General features: G+C 36.1%; 2 protein-coding genes and 2 non-coding genes across 4 annotated transcripts; all 4 read left to right on the top strand.

The window, feature by feature from the left end:
- Window positions 1–408: 408 nt before the first annotated feature.
- On the top strand, window positions 409–4,160 carry LOC107808772 (BAG family molecular chaperone regulator 4-like). The gene is made up of 4 exons (XM_016633339.2): window positions 409–826; window positions 1,701–1,942; window positions 2,577–2,723; window positions 3,716–4,160. Exons 1-4 carry the CDS (start codon window positions 574–576, stop codon window positions 3,887–3,889), a joined length of 816 nt encoding a protein of 271 aa, XP_016488825.2. The 5' UTR covers window positions 409–573; the 3' UTR covers window positions 3,890–4,160.
- A 4,326-nt stretch (window positions 4,161–8,486) lies between these two features.
- On the top strand, window positions 8,487–8,559 carry TRNAE-CUC (transfer RNA glutamic acid (anticodon CUC)). The gene has a single exon. It is a non-coding gene; the product is annotated as a tRNA-Glu (tRNA).
- A 1,257-nt stretch (window positions 8,560–9,816) lies between these two features.
- LOC107808771 (BAG family molecular chaperone regulator 1) lies at window positions 9,817–14,159 on the top strand. The gene is made up of 5 exons (XM_016633337.2): window positions 9,817–10,026; window positions 10,348–10,442; window positions 11,512–11,631; window positions 12,283–12,429; window positions 13,632–14,159. The coding sequence occupies exons 1-5, from the start codon at window positions 9,849–9,851 to the stop codon at window positions 13,695–13,697; spliced, it is 606 nt and encodes a 201-aa protein (XP_016488823.2). The 5' UTR covers window positions 9,817–9,848; the 3' UTR covers window positions 13,698–14,159.
- On the top strand, window positions 14,004–14,076 carry TRNAE-CUC (transfer RNA glutamic acid (anticodon CUC)). The gene has a single exon. It is a non-coding gene; the product is annotated as a tRNA-Glu (tRNA).
- Window positions 14,160–23,555: the final 9,396 nt, after the last annotated feature.

The raw sequence follows: 23,555 nt of genomic DNA, 5'->3' as shown, positions 1-23,555 counted from the left end.
ATATTTTTTTTAGGACTGACTGAAAAGAAAAAACTTATAGCAGCGCAATGCACAAGGCATTTCGCGTTCACGCATGGTTCAGATAAGGATTACACTCAGTCCACAATAATGCAAACGTTAGTGGTTGGATTTACGGAAGGACATCATTGAGCCTAGGCTCCCTTCTTAAAAAAATATAAAATTGTTACATATATTTAAAAGGAAGAGTACAATGTTGACACGTGGTAGGGCTTGATAAACCGTACTACTAAGTGACCCGCTAGTTGCTGATATATATATATGCACAACTTTAATCGGTGGTGCGTGGCTTAATTTGAGAGGCAACCGTCGAAAATCTGACTAATTTAATCAGAATGACATTCACATTTCCTTGAAGTTCCTTAATCAGAGAGATAAAGCAACTAATATAACACAGTCAGTTCAGGAGTCACTTTTCAATGTCCCCTTCACAGTGGGTACAAAGTTCTTTTTTATGGTCTCTTTCTTTTATGGTCTTTACTCAATTCATCCTCCAACTTTGCTCAATCAACTTCTCACCTTTTTAACATTTCTCATTTACTTTTTAGTTCCCTTATGTGGAATATGAGAAAATTATCATTTTCTTCAAAACGTAGGAATGAGGTAAAAGATGAGAATAAATACACTGAGAGTGAAGAGGAAAATGTTTGTATTATTGATTGGGAAGTTAGGCCTGGAGGTCTATTGGTCCAGAAAAGAATTGGAGTTTCTGGTGAGGCCAATTTTGTTGCTGGTCCTATGATCAAGATCAAGGTTTCATATGATTCTTGTTACCATGATCTTACTGTTCCAGCTGAATCAACATTTGGTAAATCACTCAACTTTTGCTTTTTGATATTGTTATATCTCCTTGAGTTTCTTTACATTACCGGTCTCAAGTCTGAATAAATGAGCTAGGTTGATAATCTCCGTTAAATTAATCATAAATTTGTTATGAATATTCACAATTCATACACCAATAGAAAATATAAAGAACTTATAGTATTTTTTTTAAATTTTTTTTCCTTTTATTTTATTTTGTACTCCCTCTGTTCACTTTCACTTATACACTATACTAAAAAAATATTTTCACTTTTTCTTGTGTACTATATTAAATCAAGGGAAAAATAATTTTTTTTCCTATCATTAACTACTCATGTAAAATACATACTCTATTTTTTTTAAAGGGGTGCAAAGTCAAAAGTTGATAAATAAAAGTGAACGGAGGGAGTATAATGTAATATTGAATTTTTTATGTAACTAATGTTGAATTGAGATAAACTTGAGTGAAGCGATAGGAACAACGGGGATTTATGTAGTTGACACCAACTTGCTTGGGATTGAGGCGTAATTTTTATTGTTCTTGTTGTTCATCATACTTAACAACGTGCTTAATTAGATGGGATTTTCATAATTTCATGTTCCTAGTATATCTTGATGAATCTTCTTTATTTATGTACTTATATTAGTTAATTTAGCTTAGGGGTGTTTATTAATATTCCTTCGCTGGAAAATTACATTGTATAATATAATTAAAATTTTATTTTGATTATATACTCTATATGTTAAATGTCTTTAGCTTTTTCGTGTGTTTTCTTCTTCATATTTTGATACCCTTAATGAAATTACTAACTTCGTTCCTGCCTGCTAGTATTTACTAAAATTAATTTGTGACTTAGTCGGTTTGTGTTAATCAAATGAAGGGGACGTGAAGAAGATTCTTACTGACAGAACTGGACTACATCCTACAGTTCAGAGACTATTGTTCCAAGGAAAAGAAAAGGATAACAATGAATGCTTGCACATTGCTGGTGTAAAAGACACGTCAAAATTGATCCTAATGGAGGATCCAGCAAGCAAAGAGATGAAGAAAATTCAAGATAACTCTGTCTCTTGTGAAGCCATTGCCCAAGTAAAAGTAGAGGTCGATAAGCTCTCACACAGGGTATGTAAGTGTTCCTGCTAATCAATCTTGCTACAAGAGTCGGAGGTAATTTCACGTGCAGTCATCCAACTTTCGTTTTGTTGCACCAAAGTTATAAATCCTATTTTTGTAACGAAACCTAACTCAAATTTGCATACATGTCACAAAAAATAAAAGTGCCAAGAAAATGCTAAATTCGGTGCCAGAAAACACAAAGTTACCTTACCACATTGTCATGTAAGTATAGTCATTTCAATAACTTACCTTACGTAACATTCAAAAATTTATTTTCTGACCCAACATAATGCTCGATGTTTTTCACCATATGGTTATCATGGATTTCTTTTATTACTTTAAGTGGGTCATTAAACGGGCTTTTTTTCCGAAAGTGGTGCCATGCGGATTATACTATATAAGGTTAGTTGCCGAAGTGACAACGTCCTAGTTGTGTTTTTCTGGACCAGACATTTTTATTTTATGTGAAATATAAGTAGTTGAGTTATTTTTCACTTAGAAAAATTAGTGTTATAACTTTGGTACAATAAATAGAAAGTTGGGTGATCATCGGTGAAATTAATCTCTAGAGTTCTGTTTATTTTTTATTTTCTTTCGAAGCAGGGACTCTTGATCATGTAAGTGTTGTTTCTCTTTGTAGGTTGTTACCCTAGAGGAAGCTGTGCTGAAAGGTATGAAAGTCGAAGACATGGAATTTGTTGTCCTTTCAGAGTTGTTTATGATTCAGCTTCTTACATTGGATAGTATTGAATCAGATGGAGAAGCAAGAACTCAGAGGAAGGAGGAGGTGAGTTATTGCATATATGAAAACAGAATTAAGAACAAAGTTGCTAGTCCTTTTGCCTTTGCTGCTACATATTTTATGTAATTTGTTGTTATAGTGGATAAAGTTTACTGACCATACCTGAAATTTACCATCTATCTGATTTAGGCTAAACAAAATGAAGTCCATGTCAAAAACTTTAACGCACAGGGGAAGAATTCTTGACCTCAAATAGACTAATTTGATTCTGCACGAGTCAAGATGTATGCGGTGGCGGATCTAGACTAAACAGTTATGCGTTTGACTAGAACTAAACAACAATACAATTGAATTTATAACGTGGTTTATAGACATGCGAATTAATTTGATCCAAGAGTATAAAATAATTAAGAACATAAATAAATTAATTAAAGAGACTTGAAGAAAATACAAGTCTGACTGTGAAATGAGCTTCTCCGAAAGCAAGAATTAAAATAATGCATAGAGCAGAAGGAAAAAATGTTGTTAATAGAATAAGGGTAAGTTTAGTTTTTTTTACATACAAATGTTCCGTGCTTACAATGAGTACAAATTCCTATATTTATAGCTAAATTTAGGGAGACTAGATCTCCAAATCAAACTCTTCTTTAATATGAGTAAAGACCCCTCTTGATGGTTGTATAACGGTTGAGTATAAATGCAATGGTCGCTCCTTGAATGTTGCCTCCTCCAACCAATATTTTCTTTTCAAACTTTTGTCCCCGATTTTAGCGTCTTCAGAACCCACACTTTTGTCTCCGATTTTAGCGTCGATCACATGTTCGTAACTGGTGTCAGCTATTTGTTGACTCACATCTTACATGTCTTTACTGTCACGTGTCATCTTGACGATCATCCACCTGTCATTCATCAATTTTATCTCATACATATGTGTATGTAAAAATAAAAATTTACATATATAAAAAGCAGAATATACTGACTCTAAATTTTGGATTCGCCATGAATGTCTGACTATCTATTTCTCCATATCTTGACAGGTTCATCGCATTCAGAGTCTCATTGATATGCTCGACAATTTTAAGGCAAGAAACTCTAACCTTATTAGCAATTGTGCTGGTACTTCATTGGTGACTACCAAATGGGAAACGTCTGCACCAAATCGATTACAACAATCCACAAAAATCACTCAGGAGTGGGAACTGTTTGACTGATTAATTCTTAGTTATGAGTTTCATATGAAATGATATTCTTCTTGCATATAATTATGGCGAAATGCAATACACAGACACCTAAAGTTGGCATCTTTTATGGGTTAAGAAATGCATGACGGTATATCCAAAAGCTAATCGGGCGTTGTTAGTTCAACTGAGCTCATTATTTTTTAAAATTATTTTTGTATATATAAAAAGTTTGAAAATTTATGTATATAACAGGATAACCTTACATGAGATGGGAGCAAAAGTGAAGCTACAATTTAAACTTTATGGGTTCTAAATACTACAACAGCGATATCGGATTTTAGTAACTGGGTTCTAAATTTAATTTATGTACATATTTAGTAAATTTCTTAATTCATAGACACGGTTTAGATTAAAATTATTGAGTTTGGTCGAACCCGTACGCTAGCTTCTAGCTCCGCCCCTAGATGAGAGCCTCTCATTTTACAACTTTAGCTCAATAAAGAACACTTAAAAGGAAACTGAATTGGTCTTTCCTATGTATTCTTCATTCGCTACTTCGTCACATTTGCAAAAGAAATCATTTTTACTTCATAGGCAACGTGATGTATTGTGGGTCTAGAGATAGTGTGTACGTAAATTTTACCCTTACCTTGTGAGGGTAGAAATATTGTTTCCAATAGATCATCGGCTCAGGAAAGTATAAGCACCACATTAATGAAAATATAGGCAAGAAGGGACACCACCAAAAAGTCATATAAAAGCAGAATAAAAGCAAGATAGTAAGGTGATCAACAATAAAAGAAAATAACGGTTAGTCATAAAAACCTACTACCAATAGAAAATGAGACCGCGTGCCAATACTACTATTGTGAAGACTCTACACTATCTACCATACTACCCTAATCCTCGACCTCCATACCTTCCTATCAAGGATCATGTCCTCGGTCAGCTGAAGTTGCGCCTATAGGTGTTTAACGGGTGGGCCGGGCCGGGTCGGGTTGAGAAAAAAGGTGACCAGTCGGTTTCCAATCCGGGCCGGTTATCGATTTTTTCAAATCGGGCTTAATGGGCCCGGGTCCATCCGGGTAAAAAAATGAACCGGAAGGGTTACGGGTCCAAGGGGCCGGGCCGGGTTAGTATTATTTTTTTATTTTTTTAATATTTTGTATAACTATCGTAACTTATATTAATATAAAGTAAAAATATAAAATAAAAAAACAATCTTCTTATAAAAAGAGTTTTGAATAAAAGGATGCAAAGGGCTAAATTAGTAATTACTAAAAGTGTTATTTTTTAAGAAATATTGCCCAAAAAGGGGGCGGGGAGTGTATTTATAGTTTTTCAAATGGCTAAATTAGTAATTACTAAAAGTGTTATTTTAAAAAAAATATTGCCCAAAAAGGGGGTGTATTTATAGATTTTCAAATGGCTAAATTAGTAATTACTAAAAGTGTTATTTTTTAAAAAAATTATCCCAAAAAAGGCTATTTTTTCAATCTACCCGTTGGGCAACGACCAAATTGAAGCTGACCGTTGCCAACAGTCATTTCACTTTAAAAAAATCAAATTTATAGTCGTTGAACCGGTCCGGGTCGGGCTGGTTAACTGGTTCAACAGTAATTTTTGTTGACCGGATTTGACCGATCCAGTTAATCGGATTTTATTTTATAAACGGAGCAACCCCCCTAACCCAGCCCCCTAACTACCGGTCCGGTCCAGGTTTCAACCGGTCTGGGCCGGAAACGGGTCAACCCGACCTGTTTGACAGGCTTAGTTGCGCCATGTCTTGCCTAATCACCTCTCCCCACCTCTTCTTTGGCCTACTTCTAACTCTCCGTAGGCCCTCTAATGTCAACCTCTCACACTTTCTCACCGGGGCGTCTGTGTTCCTCCTTCTCACATGACCAAACCACCTAAGTCGCGCTTCCCGCATCTTGTCCTCAATAGGGGCCACACTTACCTTGTCGCGAATAACCTCATTCCTAATCCTATTTAACCTGGTGTGCCCGCACATCCATCTCAATATCCTCATCTCTGCTACCTTCATCTTCTGGACATGAGCGATCTTGACTGGCCAACACTCAGCCACATACAACATAGTCGGCCTGAGCACCACTCTGTAGAACTTACCTTTAAGTTTTGGTGGCACCTTCTTGTCACACAAAACACCGGAAGTGAGCCTCCATTTCATTCATCCCGCCCTAATACGATGTGTGACATCTTCATCAATATCCTCATCCCCTGAATAATAGACTCAAGGTACTTAAAACTTCATCTCCTAGCGATGACCTGCGAGTCCAGCCTCACCTCCTCTTCCCCTCCCCGAGTCTCACCACTAAACTTACACATTAAGTATTCTGTCTTGGTTCTGCTCAACTTGAAACCTTTAGACTCCAGGGTCTTCCTTCATACCTTTGTACCGGATGATTCCGAGTTAAGAAGATGTTCTGGAACTAAATCGAATAATTTGGAGCTTTGAAGTTTGAGTAAAAGCCCCAAAAAATTAAACCGGGATCGCGTTCGGGGCTCGTGGACCGACGTTGCATATGAAAATTGGAAGAAAGAGCAAGGGCTAGAGCAAAACAAAAAAGTACTAGTGCGTCACATAAGGCGTGGCATTAAGCGTCACATTAATACAAAATTCCGTCAGAAGTTTGAGAAGTTCAGAGACTTGGAGTTTTTGGGTATGACAGAAAATTACACTAATGCTAGGCATAGTGCGTGGCATAGTGCATAGCATCAATACAGAATTTTATCAGACACGCTAAGTTCAAAGAGTTTACAACAAGAGCAAATTGCATGAATGCTACACACCCTGCGTAGCATAGTGCGACGCATGAAGTGTAAAAAGTTTGTAGGTTTTCCTACTTTGGCTCAAAGAGAGTAGTTTCATCCGGGTTCGTTCCTACTTGGTATAATTATACTAGAAACATATTTTTTAGAGGACTTTTGACATACTTTCGACCTAAGGAATCTAAGGAGGAATTGGAAGAACACAAGCACAAGGATTTCATCATTCCTTCCTAACTCAAGACCCGAGTTTGGATCAAATCTATATTTTCCTATACTTTAAATATATTTGTAATGAATTTCTCTATGCCTATGGAGTAGTTTCCTTTAGGGTTTGATGGATTTGTTGTATTGATATTTTTTGTGGATTATAACTATAGTTTTATGTATTGAATTATTTTGGAAGATTTAATTGTGGTATCTATATTCACTAGTTCATGTAACCGAGAGATATATAACTTGTGATATCTTTGCATTATATTGTTGGTTGAGTTACTAGATTCTTCTAAGTAATCGAAAGAGGCTAGTTGAATCATTGACTAAACATAGTTAGGAGAATAATCGAAAGAGGTTTTGCTAAAGACCAATCCACTACGCATTCTTGCATATCTTCACATTGCTTAATTTGGTTCGTCTCGTGAGGTTGAGGCTTAATCGAAAGAGGAGTTTCTACTGAATGTTTGAACCAATAATTGAGTGAATTCGAGAGACTCACTTGAACATTAGAAGAGAATTATCTAGAGTTAAATCCCGAACAATTATCTTGCACCTATCATATCAAAACCCTACCTTCTCCCGCTGATAACCTTATTTGTTTATTCTTTGTCTCGATAGTCACTAGTCAATGGCTTTAGATTCTTAGTTAATTTTAATTATTAACCATATAAATCTCAACTTTTGATCCACCTGGATAGCAATCAAGCTAGAAACTACGAGAATATTATTTAAATCCAATCTCTGTGGATACGATATTATACTATACTATCTTTAATTAGCGAGCATAATTTAAGTGTGTATTTTGCGTTCGTCAGATATCACCCTTGTTCTTATATACATGAACCATCGTGCTCCACCTCCACTCTTCGGGCATCTTCTTCATTCTAAAAATGACATTAAATAACCTAGTGAGTCATTCCAAGCCTGCCTTGCCCGCACTCTTTCAAAACTCCACCGGGATTTCATCCGGCCCTGTTGCTTTGCCCCTGCTCATCTTACGCATAGCTCCCTCAATCTCATCAATTCTAAACTGCCTACAATACCCAAAGTCACAACGACTCCCGGAGAGTTCCAAATCACCCAGTAAATACTCCTTTGGCTTAAAGATAGAATGAAATAAATTCGGAGAATAGAGTCAAATATTTTTATTTCCTGTATCAATTCAAACATAAAACCGTTAATATTGCAAAATAAAATTTACATAATTAGAAATAAGATAAAAAGTAGGAGTAGTACTATACTTCAAAACCTTTTATTATTGAAAAATAGTTTTAAAAAATTGTTAAAAAGAATTGTTTGATTTTTCAAATATTAATAGTCATCCAAAATGGAACAGTATTAAGAATAGTAACTGCCAAATCTGTCATTTTATAAGGTAATTGAAGTGAAATTTTTTGTCTCCTCTCTTCTTGTGGTTCGCCAATTTAATCATGAAACGTCCAAAAACTTGATCAAATACATATTATTAGAGAAAATATCCTAAAACATGTTATTGAATTTGGTGATAGGTCTCTTTCTTAATTCTTTTCCTACTGCTGAACCAAAAAATTGGTAGTGGTTTGCTTGGAATTTCAATCTGCATTAAGTATTTTTAATAGTTGTGCACAGGCTGAAGCACAAATCCGTTGTAGTCTAGTTGGTCAGGATATTCGGCTCTCACCCGAAAGACTCGGGTTCAATTCCCGGCAACGAACACTTACTTTTTTAACACCAAAATTTACTGGTATACGTATTATTCTTTTCTTCTTTTTGGTAGAGTGAGTATTTGTTAAGTATTCCACTTCCAAAGCTAATCGGGAAAAGTTACAAATGTCGTAAAATAGTTTGCTGCGAATTAAATGCATCAAACGATAGACAATTCCTTTTTCCTAAAGAAATGTTGATTTCTTAATTTTTTTGCTCTTTGTTCTGCACAATATTGGGAAAAGTTTTCTGGAAAAATTTAAGGAAAAATAGTTTGTGAAAAAAGATAACATGTTTAAACAGTCGTAGTATTTTGTAAGTGAAACAAGATTTTTCAACCGCCTCTTTGCTATTCTCCATCGGAAATGCTTTTTTCAAAGAACTTTAAAAGAATTTTTTTATAGAAAAAAACTTAAAATAAATATGTTTTTTGAAAAACTTTTTTCTACTTAATTTATATACCTTTTTTGCAAACGAACTGTCCAGACTAAAAAGTATTGAATGCGATTTTTTCCCCAGTGATTAGGTTAAATCATAAGAAGTAAAAGATGTTTAAAGTGTTTAAATTAGAGAATGCACGGAGTCCTTTTCTTTTGTTGTAGCTCTAGAAATGAGTTTCACTAAAGAAGGATAATATTTTATCATCATTTGATAATTGAGAGGTGTTTAAAATCTTTTGAAAATTTCAATAATTAATGTCTTGTTCTAATAGTTGTAACTTTTAAATCGATAGAGTTTCATCAGTATCATTTCTCAATTGTTAAAGGTTAAGATATTAAATTGAAATTCATTGTTTCAACGAGGTTATCTTACACGATCATTTATGTCATTAGTCCAATATAAATTAACCTTTTTCTAGTCAATCTTACCCTAAGTTGACCTAATTCTTTTTCTTGGAGAAGTTCATAAGGAAATAGTAAAGAAAAAATAATTAAATTGGACTTGTTTACATCATGATTAACCGTTGAATTCTTAGCTATCTTTACGGAATATTTAAAAGAAAAAATGAATGTATTTACTCATACCCAGCATTTACACTAAACTAACATATATGGCATGAATCTATAAAAAAATTCATCATTTTATCGTAATTAAAGAATATAAATTTTCATTCAAAAATATTTTTCATAACCATGATATTTTAACCAATTTCAAGGTTAATTTCATCAATGTGATATCGTTTCATAACCATGATATTTTAACCAATTTCTCGTTCAAGGACAATTTCGTCAATGTGATATTTTTGTTTAAATTCGTGAAAAAGGTACCTCAAAAGGAAGTACAAGCGAAAGACAGAGAAATGGAGAAAGAGGGCACAAGCGATACTGATAATCGGAGCACGATAACGGTGAACGTTAAGTTCAGCGGCCGATCGATACCGGTGGAAATCTCCGACGAGTCCACCGTCGAACACCTCAAGTCTCTCCTTCAACCTCTTACTAATGTCCTCCCTCGCAGTCAAAAACTTATCTTCAAAGGTTACTTTCTTTCAATTCTACCCTATCAAGCTTTATTTTTTACTGAATTGGAACTACGAAGTGCTGAATATCCGTGAATTAAGGTATTTGACAAGTCATGAAGTTTAAGAAAGACATCAACAATTTTAAATTTGTAGTCTAAAACAAGTCATTGACATTTCTGTGCTTATAAATCATGAAGTTTAAAGTTAAATTGTTCCTAAATATATAAAGGTATCATTTCTTTTGGAATTTTTGGACTGACTAATAAATTCAACTGTTATCTGTGTATATTCATTTGAATTAGATAGTTTCCACAATTTGTGTGTTTTTCACGGACAGGGAAAGTTTTGGTGGATGAAATGACATTGAAGTCGTCGAGGGTTGTAAATGGTGCTAAGATCATGCTTATGCGTTCCCAGGTTTTACATCAAGAGGTACTTCGTGAAGTTTTCTATGATGCTTACTTTTCCTTCTTTGCCTCTATTAGAAATTTTATGCCAGTAGAAAATAGTAGAGAATTTTTAGTAATTTTATTTTTAATTTGTGTAATGTTGGCCTGAGAGGAATTTGAATAGAGAAACATGCTCAGTGGGATTTGATAATTTATATAGCGGATCCCTACTTGTTTGGGACTGAGGTGTAGTTGTTGTTGTTGCCTCTATTTTCATACACTCTTTGCAGTGATGATTCATGTAGCCGACTCTAACTTGCTTGAGATTGAGACGACGTTGTTGATATTAATGTTGTTGTTGATATTTAAGAGCCTATTTAATTAGATGGGATTTTTATAGTTCTGTTAGCCCGATATATCTTATATTTACTTTTTCCCAAAGTTAACCCGGTATATCTTGATGTCATGATCTTGTTTGATTATTTTTACTCATGTCAGTTAAGTTCTCAACTTCGAGAAAGTAAAACATAAGCCTAGGATTTTATTTGTTTTGATTGTGAAAAGTATGTGAACCTTCATCTGTCTGATTTATATACAACACTAAATCTGCAAAGAACGTGCTATGAAATTGGTTGTTTATGATTGCTCTTGTTTTATAGCTAGACAGTAGACTCCCCACAAGCACCTGCAGCCACTAACATTGTCATTTTAAGTAAAAACCTAAGTTTACTTTAGTATGGAAGAATAACTAATTCCTGCGGGTGGCAATTAGCAGCAAGGATGGAGCTACATATTTGGATCCCTGATCCCAGATGTGTCATTCTTGCAGTTTTTTTTAAACTCCCCTTGTTAAAAATCCTTGCTCTACCATTGATTAACTATTGTGACACTCTGGATACTGAATCTAGATATTGACATATTGGCCTGCCAATATTTACTAGCTATTTTTTTAAAAAGATTGTGAACTAATTGCTTTAATTTGTGTTAATCAAATGCGTGGGACCTGAAGAAAATTCTTTGATAGAACTGGGCTGCATCCTACAGTTCAGAGGCTATTGTCCCAAGGAAAAGAAAAGGATAACAATGAATTCTTACACATTGCTGTTGTACAGGACATGTCAAATGTATTGGAGGATCCAGCAAGCAAAGAGAGGAATAATATTCAAAATACCTCTGTCTCTTGTGAAGCCGTTGCAGGAGTAAGAGTAGAAGTCGATAAGCTCTCACACAGGGTATGTAAGTATTCTTGCAAATCAATGTTGGCACTAGAGTTCGGGATAATTTTCGCGGATGATCGTTTAACTTTTATTTTATTGTACCAAAGTTATAAATCTAATATGGAAAAATAACTCAACTAGACATATGTATCACAGAAAATGAGAACACTGAAAAATGCCAAATTCGGTCTCAGAAAACATAATTGCCACATATCTAAAATTGTCATACAAGTATAGCCACGAAATTGCCTTATATAATATCCACTAAAAAACTATTAAACCCCTCTTTTCCAAACCAACCTAATACTTGGTGTTTTGCACTATGTGGCGCATCATGAGTTTTTCTTTTGACATTTTTTAAGAGGGTCAAAGAATGGTCTTTTTTTCCACAAAAAAAAAGGGGTTCCATGTGAATAGTATGTAAGGTAAGTTGTTGAAGTTACAGTCAACTTGTGATTCGGAGACGGGTTTAGCATTTTTCGGCGTTCTTTATTTTCTGTGACGTATAAGCATAATTGAGCATTTTTTTTATGAGGAAAATTTAACTATATGACTTTATAACAGTATGTCACATGACCATTTGTGAAATTAACCTTAGGGTTTTGTTTGGTTTCCTTCAGATGCAGGAATTCTTGATTATGTAAATTGTACTTCTTGTGCATGTAGGTTTCGGTCATAGAGGAAGCTATGCAAAGAGGTACTAAAGTTGAGGACAAAGAATTTGTGGTGCTTACCGAGTCGTTCATGATTCAGCTTCTTAAACTGGATAGTATTGAGGCAGATGGAGAAGCAAGAGCTGAGAGGAGGAAGGAGGTGAGTTGGTGCATACTTTAGAAAGCTAGTATTAAGGCAAAATTAGTTACTAATCATCCACAAAGCATCAAATAAGTATCTCAATAAATATAGCATTAAAAACAGAGTTACTAGTCCTTACCCCTTTGCTGCAACATCTTCTGATCTAGATTTAGTGGTAGCAAATAGGTTTAGCCAGATGTTTTCCAGGTCAATCTTCAGAGTTGCACCAATCTAAGTTGCTCGGACTCTTCACTTGCAGTGCCGCACCCGTGTCGACACGATGTGGGTGTGGGATCCGTGTCGGATCCGTGTCGGATCTGGTCAACCGATTTTGGGTACTTTAACCAAAATCAACGGAGAAATTTGGGACATATACAATAATGTTTGAAAACAAATCAAAAGCTAGGGTGATATAGAAGAAAATGGAATACCTTGTATATATAAATTTCTATGTCAGTCCTTTTCCTTTTATCTCCTAAAATTACTCTTGTTCAATATTTTCTCCTTCTCGGAATACCTTGTAAGTTTTCAACATAATGTCTCATAATTTAGACATATTTTTATAACTCTATTTTTAAATAATTGAATTATTTTTAGCCGAATCCCCGCACCCGTATCCGTACCTAGATCCGTACCCCCGAATCTTTAAATTTAGATCATGAAGGATCTGACCTCTAGATCCGCACCCGTATCGGACACCCGCACCCGAGTCCGAGCAACTTAGGCACCAATTACTTTTTGTCACATTAAAATAACTGAACTATGTGTGAATTGCTCGAAATATATATGGTTCAAAGGTCAAAATTTTTGCATTCCAGTTTGTCAATCAGCCTAATTATCCAATTATGCGTGGAATAGCAGCACAGTTGGCTGTATATTAGTTTCAGTTTCTGAACTTGATTTCTTGTATTAAGTTATGAGAATTTTTACCTTCAAAAGAAATTTTTCTTTAAATGATGATTTAAGGGATGCATCAATCTTTTGTATCATGGAGAAGAAAAACGTAATGCCCTTCTTGAGTAATATTTAAACGCTGTGGGTTTTGAGTCGTGTGTGAGTTTTGAAATGTATATCTAATTCTATCTATACTTATTGTTTTGCACACACATATATATAAATGTGATTGGACGGGAATCATTGGGATCTACGGATCCAATGAACCCATTGTTGGATTGTGCTTGAGTGATGTCTCTGACTATAGATTCTACATCTCCTGGCAGGTTCATCGCATTCAGAGTATTGTTGATATGCTTGACAATTTTAAGGCAAGAAACTCTAAATTATAATGCTACTTAAATGGTACCATATGAGAGATGTTGGATTCAGGAGTTTGAAGCCTCATTGCACCAAATAGACTACAACAATCCACAAAAATTACTCAGCAATTGGAACTGTTTGATTCTGTATCATAGTTTCTTGTTTTTACTGATTCACCGTCCTTTTACATCGTACGCCTTGCTTATAATTAGCCCATTAGGTAAGAGGTAATTCTTTTCGTACTGCTGAACTCAAAAATTGCTTAGATTGCTTTGCTTGGATTTTCGCTCTACGCAAGCACTTTGTGTGTCATTGTGAACATTGTTATGCAACAATCCGTTGTAGTCTAGTCGGTTAGGATATTCGGCTCTCACCCGAAAGACCCGGGTTCAATTCCCGGCAACGGAATTCTTTTACATTTTTTTTTTGTATAAACTAAAAAACTAATAATATTTGGCAAGTGGCAGCAGCAAAGCTATTTCATCACAAAATTTGTGAGTTTTTGGTACGTGAGAGAGCAACTTTCAGAACTGCCTCTTTGGATTCTTCATTGAAAAGGTTTTTGAAGAACTTTAAAAAGAATTAAGACAATACGTAAACAAACACGTCAAATTGTAAAAGCTATTCTACAAAGTTTTAAGGATTTTTTTCTGCAAACAATTCTTTAGAGTTAAAATAATTACAGTCGGTTTAAATAATGAATACAGAGTAATCCTATCTTTTTTCAATGAATAGGTTAACCATGAAGAGTAAAAGTATTTAAAGTTAGAGAATGCAGGGATTTTTTCCCGAAGATTAGTTTTCTTCTTCTTTTCTATTGTTGTCTAGAATCTAGAGATAAGTTTCACTAGAGAAGGATAAATTTTTACCGTCACTGTTTTTTTAATTAAAAAAATGGTTCTCACCCATGATGGATGAGTTTGTTTGATAATTGAGAGATGTTTAAAATCTTTTGAAGATTTCAGCAATGATTTTCTTGTTCCAACAGTTAACTTTTTGATCAATAAAGTTGTCAAAATTCATAAGCTGCGATTGGCACTTAAAGAGTTACTCTCCAATAGGCATACTAATTCCAAGTCTCATTATGACGCGATATCATAAATCATAAGATATAATTATAATCACAAATACAGCCGAAAGCTTTACAGCTACACAACGGAAATCTCTAAGTATGACATAGTCTAAAATCAATCACAACCTACAATAACCTACAATAGATTTGGAGTACAAATGTTCAAGGGACATAGCCCGAAATAAAAACATAAAAATAGATAGAATAAAGCCGCTCCAAGGTGCAAGTGCGGCCGGCTCTCAACAGGAAGTCAAAAGAAGCAATCAATTAAGTCACTGATATCCCGTAATACCTATAGTAGTCGGATATGCATAGAGCAGTAAATAGTGTGCCAAAAAGGACCTAATGTATGGGGTAAAATTAGTTAGCGGCAGTTGAACGAATGACGAAGTGACACGTGGGACCGAAGACATATGGGACGTAAGTCAGTAAATAGCTAGCACCGGATGGAAGTATGTGATCGGTGCTGGATGAATCCCGAAAGCAGAGTAGCCGACAATAAAAATTCAAAGAATTGATACCGGATAACATTCAATGAGCAACTGTTACAGAGAATATCAGCATTTATAGACAACCTTTATTCAACCATCAATGTCAGTTTTATTCTCATTCAATAGGAGCTTGATTTGGGGATGTTGTCTTCCTAAATAAAGCTATAAATAGGAAAATTAGCATAATTTGTAGACACGAAATATTTTGTATACAAAAGTTAGCTCTCATCTTATAATATTATTCTTTGTCTTTACTCTTGAGTATTATTCTTACTTCTGTTACCGGAGAGGCTAAGTTCATAGTCAGACTTGTATTTCCTTTAAATCTATTTCATAATCTTACTTTTGTTCTTGTTTATTTCATATTTCTGGATCAAATTAATTCACGTGTGATGTTAGGCTAGAAATCTGTGTTTTAGCCGTAGTATTGCAGTCTAATTATTGTACTTTACGTGTGTTTGAGCTTAAATGATAGTGAATTATACTTATTGCGTGTTTTATGCCTTATAGGAAATGATTCCGAGCTATTTAGGTAATTTGGAGCGAAATCGAACAAGTTGGAGCTTTGAAATCTGAGTAGAAGTCCAGAAAATTAAGCCGGGATCACATTCGGGGATCGAGGACCAAGTTCGGATATCAAAAGGTGAACACATGAATTTACTATGAAAAAGCCACTATTGCGCCGCATGGGGCGCCGCGAGGCGCGGCCCGACAGTGCAAAAGTAGTATGGCAAGCAAAATGCGAGCTCTCTAGATTTCCTCACTAGCGCGCCGCATGGGGCGACGCGACTGTGCAAAGTTATTAGAGTGATCTCCAAGTTCGGCTAGGAAATGGTAGTTTCGTTCGGGCTTTTTTCTACATGATATAAATACACCCAAAACATATTTTTGAATGGACTTTTGACCTACGAAAGATTGGATAACCAACCAAGGCAAGAAGACTCAGGAATTCATCAATATTACAACCTGCAGTCGGTGTAATACACGAGTTTGTATCTAAATCATTAGCTTTGATGTTTTCTTTGTTCTTAAACTTATTTGAGATGTATTACTCCATTGTTATGGAGTTATTTACATTAGGGTGTTGACATATACGGTGTTTCGATAACATGATTAGAGATTCGATTCTTGATAATTGTTAGAATTAATTGATGGAGCTTTAATTTGTATTGTGAGTCATTTGTTGTTTTGCTTAATCGAAAGAGGAGTTTGATATTGAATTTCTTCACATCTTATACTCTTAATTTAAATTCGTGATTCAAATAGGTAATCGAAAGAGCCTCTTGAATTGTTAATTGAACTAGAAAATAGGAAAATATTCGTGAGAAGTTACCCTTTAGATCATAACCATCATTTCGTTGTTGCAATTGTTTACCGTGCTTCAATTGGATTAATTACTGAATTAACGTTTAATCGAAAGAGGAACATTAACTTCAAGTGCAATCTGATTATCGGTTGAATTCGTGAGAATCAACCGTATTATAGAGTGAATTAACTCAAGAATTGGATCCCGAGTCGGTTATCTTTCACCTATCTAGTCAAATATTCTTATACCTCTCATTGATATTTCTTTGTTGCTCATCTGCTGTCTTTTGTGATCAATTGTTATTTGCTTAATTTTTAGTAGTTCACCGTAGTAACAATTATCAAATCAAGTGTTAATTTTTCAGGATAGTAATCAACTGGAGATTATTCGAACACTGTTTAAATCCAATCCTTGTGGAGACGATAATAGATCTATACTATCTTTGACTAGCGAGCAATAACTTTGTGTTGTGTTTTACGCTCGTCAACGTGTCTATAAATCACATTACAAACTCAACAGTACTGTTTTACGTGTAAACAGTTTGGCGCCCACTGTGAGGTATAGACAATTGTGTAATTGCTTTGATCCATTTATCTATTACTAACAAAATTTTGATTCCTTTCTTAGCAAAGAAAAATCAGATATGGCAGTTAACGATGGCAACAATGTCTATAGTGTTCGAGAACACAATGAACGTGAAGATATGTTCTAGCGTGACGATTCAACCAGCAAAACCCCTAACAAAGGAGAAGAAACTCCAGTTCGCGAAGGTCTAAATCTTCAACCTATGAGGATTCCAACTCCTGATGATGCAGATAATGAACACGTTGTTGAAATGGTCAGAATTGAGAGAGAGAGAGATCAACAAAGCGCAATTATGGATCACCTCTCAAGACAAGATCAGGTGACAACGAAGTTGAAATAGGCGTTATCGGGTGCTTCCAATAATGCTAATAGAAGAGCTCTGATTCCTTCTAGTGTTCCTACAAATCAAACAGTTCAAAGAGACAGAAATGACACTCTAAGGGAAGAGTTCAGTTTTAACGAGGCAGGAGGTACCGATAGCGGATCCGGGAACAATAATAACACAAATGACCCGTTTAAAGCTGAGCTCATAAGATTCATAAGGGAAATGAATGAACGCATGGACCAAATGCAAAGGAATTTCATGCTCAGATGGATTAGATCAAAGGTCATCTAGAAGTTGTTTTCAACCTTACGAGAGGGTTGATACGCATGGAAATAAAGGTTTTCGGTCTTCGGATAGGTTCACTTCCGATAAAAGGGTGGATTGTGGTCGAAGTAGCAGATTGTTGCAGGAGAAAGAGATGTCGAGGTCATGAGATTCAACATATCCCAGACTATCCGACTACAATTTTAACATCATCTTGGTAGAATTGGTGTTAGCTATGAGGAATATTAAAGAAACTAGGTTTCCAAAGCCAATCTGATCGGATCCTAGCCAATGAGATCCTAATCTATGGTGTGAATTCCATGGAACTCACGGCCATAGGACCAGGGAGTGTCAGCATCTTCGTGAAGAGGTAGCAACGTTGTTGAATAATGGTCACCTCAGAGAATTTTTAGGAGATCGCGCAAAGAAAAACTATGGGAGAAACCAGGATATTGCAGAACCATCAAAACCGGCTGCTTGGTCACCTCGGATGATGATAAACATGATCTTTGGAGGAGACAAAGTAAATAGGGTGAGGTTTTCAGCTGCAAAGAAGACAAATATATCGGTGAATCATGGCAAAAGGATCCGAAAGATTTCAGAAGATGACATCACATTCACAGAAGAAGATGCTGATGGACTCCTTCTACCACTCTTAATGTTTTAGATTTTAAAATCAAACATATATTGGTTGATACAGGAAGTTCAGCCAACATCATACAATGGAGATTTTTAGAACAAGCAAAGCTGACCGGAAACATAGTTCCAACAACAAAACTTTTAGCGGGGTTCAACTTAACAAGTGTGACAACCCGAGGAGAGATTTTGTTGCCTACACATGCTGAAGGAGTAACGCAGACCACCTTATTCGAAGTGGTAGATGGCGATATGGGCTATAATATAATCCTTGGAAGGCCATGGATACATGAAATAAAGGTTGTACCTTCAACGTACCATCAACTATTAAAATTTCCAACACTAGAAGGAATCAAACAGATCATAGGAGATCAACCGGCGGCAAGGGAGATGAACATAATAATCATTTCCAGTAGCAAGGGCAACAATAGTAGCAAATAGCAATTACAGGAACCGGTACCTTCTTTCACCTCGATTGAAGATGGGGAGTCATCAGGGAGTCAGGTGCCGAGGTCCTTTTAGGTACCAGAAGAGACAGATGCAACCAAATCAACCGCAAAAGAGCTCGAACGAGTGGCCCTTTTCAAAATTTCTTGGAAAGAAAATTCCACTTAGGAACGGGGTTGAGTCTAATATTGATTGGTTTTCATGGTCGCATTGTATTCCATTGGAAGTTGATGTCTACAAGCTGAGCTTGGATCCTAATTTTCCTCTGGTAAGGCAAAAGAAATGACCAATAGCAGAGTTCAGAAACAGGTTTGTCAAGGAAGAGGTAACCCGATTACTCAATATAGGTTCAATTCGGGAGGTAAATTACCCCAATTGGCTAGCTAACCTAGTGGTAGTACCTAAAAATAATAATAAATTTAGAATGTGTAGATTATAAAGATCTAAATAAGGCATGCCCTAAAGACTCTTTCCCGTTGTTAAACATTGATCAAATGATTGATGCTACAGTCACGCATGGGTTAGTGAGTTATTAGTGAGTTTTCTTGATGCTTATTTCAGGTATAATCAAATTAGGATGGACCCGAAAGATCAAGAAAAGTCATCTTTTATCACAAACTTTGGCACATACTGCTATACTGTGATGCCTTTTGGGCTTAAAAATATCGGAGCCACTTATCAGAGGCTTGTTAATAAAATGTTTGAAAAACAGATTGGTAAGACAATGGAAGTTTATATCGATGACATGTTAGTTAAGTCTCTTAGTGCAGGAGCTCATCTGAAACATATCCAAGAGACGTTTGACATTCTGAGAAAGTACAAAATGAAGCTCAACCAGGAGAAATGCGCCTTCAGAGTTGGTTCCGGTAAGTTCTTGGAGTTTCTGTTCTCTCAAAGAGGAATTGAAGTAAACCCGATAAAATCAAAGCCATCGAGGATATCTCGAACCAACTAATAAGTGTGAATAATGTACAGAGGTTGACCGGTAAGTTGACGACTCTAAGAAGTTTCATCTTGAGGTCTTCGGAGAATTGCCATCACTTCTTTTCACTTTTATAAAAGAAGAACAATTTTGTATGGACTCTAGAGTGCCAACAGGCACTAAAAAACCTAAAAAGGTACCTGTCTAGCCCTCCGTTGTTGTCAAAACTGGAAGAAGGTGAGCAATTGTTGATTTATCTGGCGGTATTGTGTCACGACCCAAACCGTATGGCCGCGATAGGCACCCGGTGCCTTACACAACTGAGTACCAACGTACCATATCTTTCTTATCATACTGTTATGAGTAAATGGGCCATAAGGGTCATCATGAGATAATCAGAATAAAACATAAGGGAATATTAGACATAGGACGACCCAACATAATATAAAAACTTATACATGTGACATACGGGCCTATAAGGCCGACATGATTATTTGTACACTCAAAACATGGGCCGACAAGGTCGTATAAGTATCCATATACATGACATCTGTCTACAAGCCTCTAAGAGTACATTAACATCATAAAGGTCGGGATAGGGCCCCGACATACTAATCAATACATCTCCAAATCATACTGACCAAATAGGCAACTCCGGAGTAAGTGGAGTGCACAAACACCTTCCGCTGAGCTGATAGCACACTAGGAGAACTCTCAACCTGTCTATCGGGACCTGCGGGCATGAAACGCAGTACCCCTAGGCAAAAGGGACATGAGTACAAATAAAGTACCGAGTATGTAATGCATGAAAGTAGTATATAAAAGACATGAAAGAAACATGGAGTAAAGAACTCAACCTGTAATTCTGAATAGTTGTGTGAATCATGAAAATTTTACAATGGCATGCATGTGCATATAAATGCCATACCATGCATAGGTATATGTGTACATAACATCATCAAGCCTATGAGGGCATCCCATCATATCATCTCAGTCACTGTGGGCGAAATCATCAACGTATACCAGCTGATCAGGTGGTGGTGCATTCGCCATAACCTTTCCTCATACCCCATATACATATATAATACGCGTATATAATGCCATCTGGTTATGGGTCAGTATACATGTATAAATTGATACAATGCATAATGAAGTAAGTCAATAATATCTCTCGGAATGTCATGGGACCCATGAACAGACGATATGATAGTAGGATATATGGGGAATCGAGAACATAGGCAATCATAGTACTTCTAAGAATAGAATCATTTATGAAAGTTGCGTGTTTGCTCATTTCGTTGTACCATATGGATCATGCAAAAAGAAAATAAGGGATAGCCTTAACATACCTCAAATCGTCAATGCAACTCAACAACAAGCTTACGACAACTAGCCAACCCTTTCAATAGCAAAATTTTTTCTTCAATATATAAGAAGCATAGATCCGCTGAGCTTCTTTACAAACTGACTCGCAACTGGAAGACACAACGGAAACATCAACGGAGCTTCAAACCAAATAACTCAACTAAACAATTTTCAAAATGAATCTTTACTCTAAAAGAACAATGCTCTTTTCTCTTAGTTGCTGATTTTTATTTCCAGATTGTTTTCCTCACCTCTCTTTCTTACTTACTTACTCAATTGTTTCTTTTTTTCTTTTGTCCCAAAAAGACCTCATAAAACACACTAAATGTATTGCTCAAAAAGCTTGAAGGACACATCTATACAGTCTGTGCAGTCTCGCAAAACTGCAAATATCTCTCTATTCTGATGTCGTATCGACAAACCGTTTAATGTGTTAGAACCTAGACTCGTAGATCTTCAATTTTGTATGTGGATCATCCTGTAATTCCAAGTATATTAGGAGAAAATATCTACTATAATTGACCTAATATTCAGCACATTATGAATGTAACTTGTGATAACATTTGCCAACTTTTGTTTCACAACTCGCTTGACTTCAAAACGTAACACGCGACTATCATACGGCTAAAATAACCTCCTTATTATGTTAATCACCCTCGTATTACTCCAAAAGTACATTTTATAACATTCCAAACTTGTCGACTTTCGACGAAACTTATTTTCTTCAATTCGTTTAGCATCTAAACTTTCCAGCCCTCTTGGTACTTGTTATCCATGATATTAAATATTTGTAACCTCCAAGGTAACATGATTTACTTACTTTATGTACTTTCAAAGATCTTATTTCTGAATTTACATCAATTGACTTAAGATGTACTCTCACGTACGAAAATATGGGGTGTAACATATTGGAAGCAGCGATAAGTGATGTTTTGGTTCAGGAAGAAGAAGGTACGCAATTTCCCATTTATTATGTTAGTAAAGTATTATCAGGAGCGGAGACACGATATACACACCTAAAAGTTGGCCTTAGCTCTCGTAGTTGCCTCTCAAAAGGATAAGCCTTATTTTCAATGTCATCATATAGCTGTTGTGACAACCTTTCCCTTGAAGACAAGCCCAATACTGCAATCCAATCACAAGTTTTGGCCGACTTCGTGGCCGATTTTAGCCTGGGATAATTGCATTTAGCTTCTAAAGAAGTAGTGTTGGTATCGAGAATGGTATCGAGAGTTTGGACCTTGTTTACAGATGGAGCTTCCAACGTAAAATGATCTGGTCTCGGGGTAATATTAATCACTCTTTTGGGGGAAACCCTGAGAGAGGCGATTAGAACTATGCCATTAACTAACAATGAAGCCGAGTACGGGGCTTGGGTTGTAGGACTTGAACTAGCTCGGGGACTAGGTTTCGAGGTCATCAAAATAAAGTGTGACTCCCAGTTGGTTGTGAACCAAGTATACAGAATTTTTGACATCAATGTGGAGCGCATGCAACAATACTTTAACAAGGTTCAAGGATTAATTTCCCTGTTCAAAGAGTGGTCAATCATACACATTTCAAGGGAGAAAAATGTGGAGGCAGACACATTAGCCAATTTGGGTTCGTCCACAAAAATGAAAGGATTTGATTCTGGTACGTTAGTTCAATTGGTTCATTCAGTGTTGGATGTGGACGGCTACTGTGAAGTTAATTCAACCAACTTAATATGGGATTGGAGGAATGAGTTTATTGAATATCTAAAGCATGGAATGCCTGAAGACCCAAAATCATCCTGGCACTATAGACTAAGGCAACTCGTTACTGTCTGGTTTATAGACATTTATATAGGAGGTCATTCCAAGGACCATTGACTTGGTGTTTAGGGACGTCGTAGGCTGACTACGTGATGAGGGAAGTTCATGAAAGAGTATGCAAAAACTATTCTGGTGCAAACTCATTGGTTTTTAAGTTAGTTAGAGTTGGATACTATTGGCCCTAGATGGATCAAGACGCAAAGATATTTGTACAAAAATGTGATAAATGTCAACGACATGCACAGTTAGTGCATCAACCGGTGTAACTTTTACATTTGGTGGTGTCACCATGGCCATTCATGAAATGGAGGATGAATATCCAGATGTAGAACGTCTATCAAAAGGTGATCCTTCCCAATCAGCATCTGTGTACCCAACAATATGCTCGTGGCCTCGATCCTTGAATAATAATCCTTTGCCTGGAGCTGACTTTATATATCGAAGAATGCGAACAACTGCATCCCAGCGACTATCACATGGAGAATCCATAAGCTGACTTACAACACTCACCGGAAAAGAAATGTCAAGTCTAGTCATTGTGAGGTAATTCAATTTGCCAACCAACCTCCTATATCTCGTAGGGTCTCTAAGAGGCTCCCCCTGTCCAGGCAGAAGTTTAGCATTCTGATCCATATGAGAGTCAATAGGCCTGCAACCCATCATTCCAGTCTCCTCAAG

This window comes from Nicotiana tabacum, chromosome 17, assembly GCF_000715075.1.
Source record: "Nicotiana tabacum cultivar K326 chromosome 17, ASM71507v2, whole genome shotgun sequence".
NCBI lineage: Eukaryota > Viridiplantae > Streptophyta > Magnoliopsida > Solanales > Solanaceae > Nicotiana > Nicotiana tabacum.
Note: the sequence above shows the minus strand (reverse complement) of the source record. Positions and strands in the feature narration are given on the sequence as shown.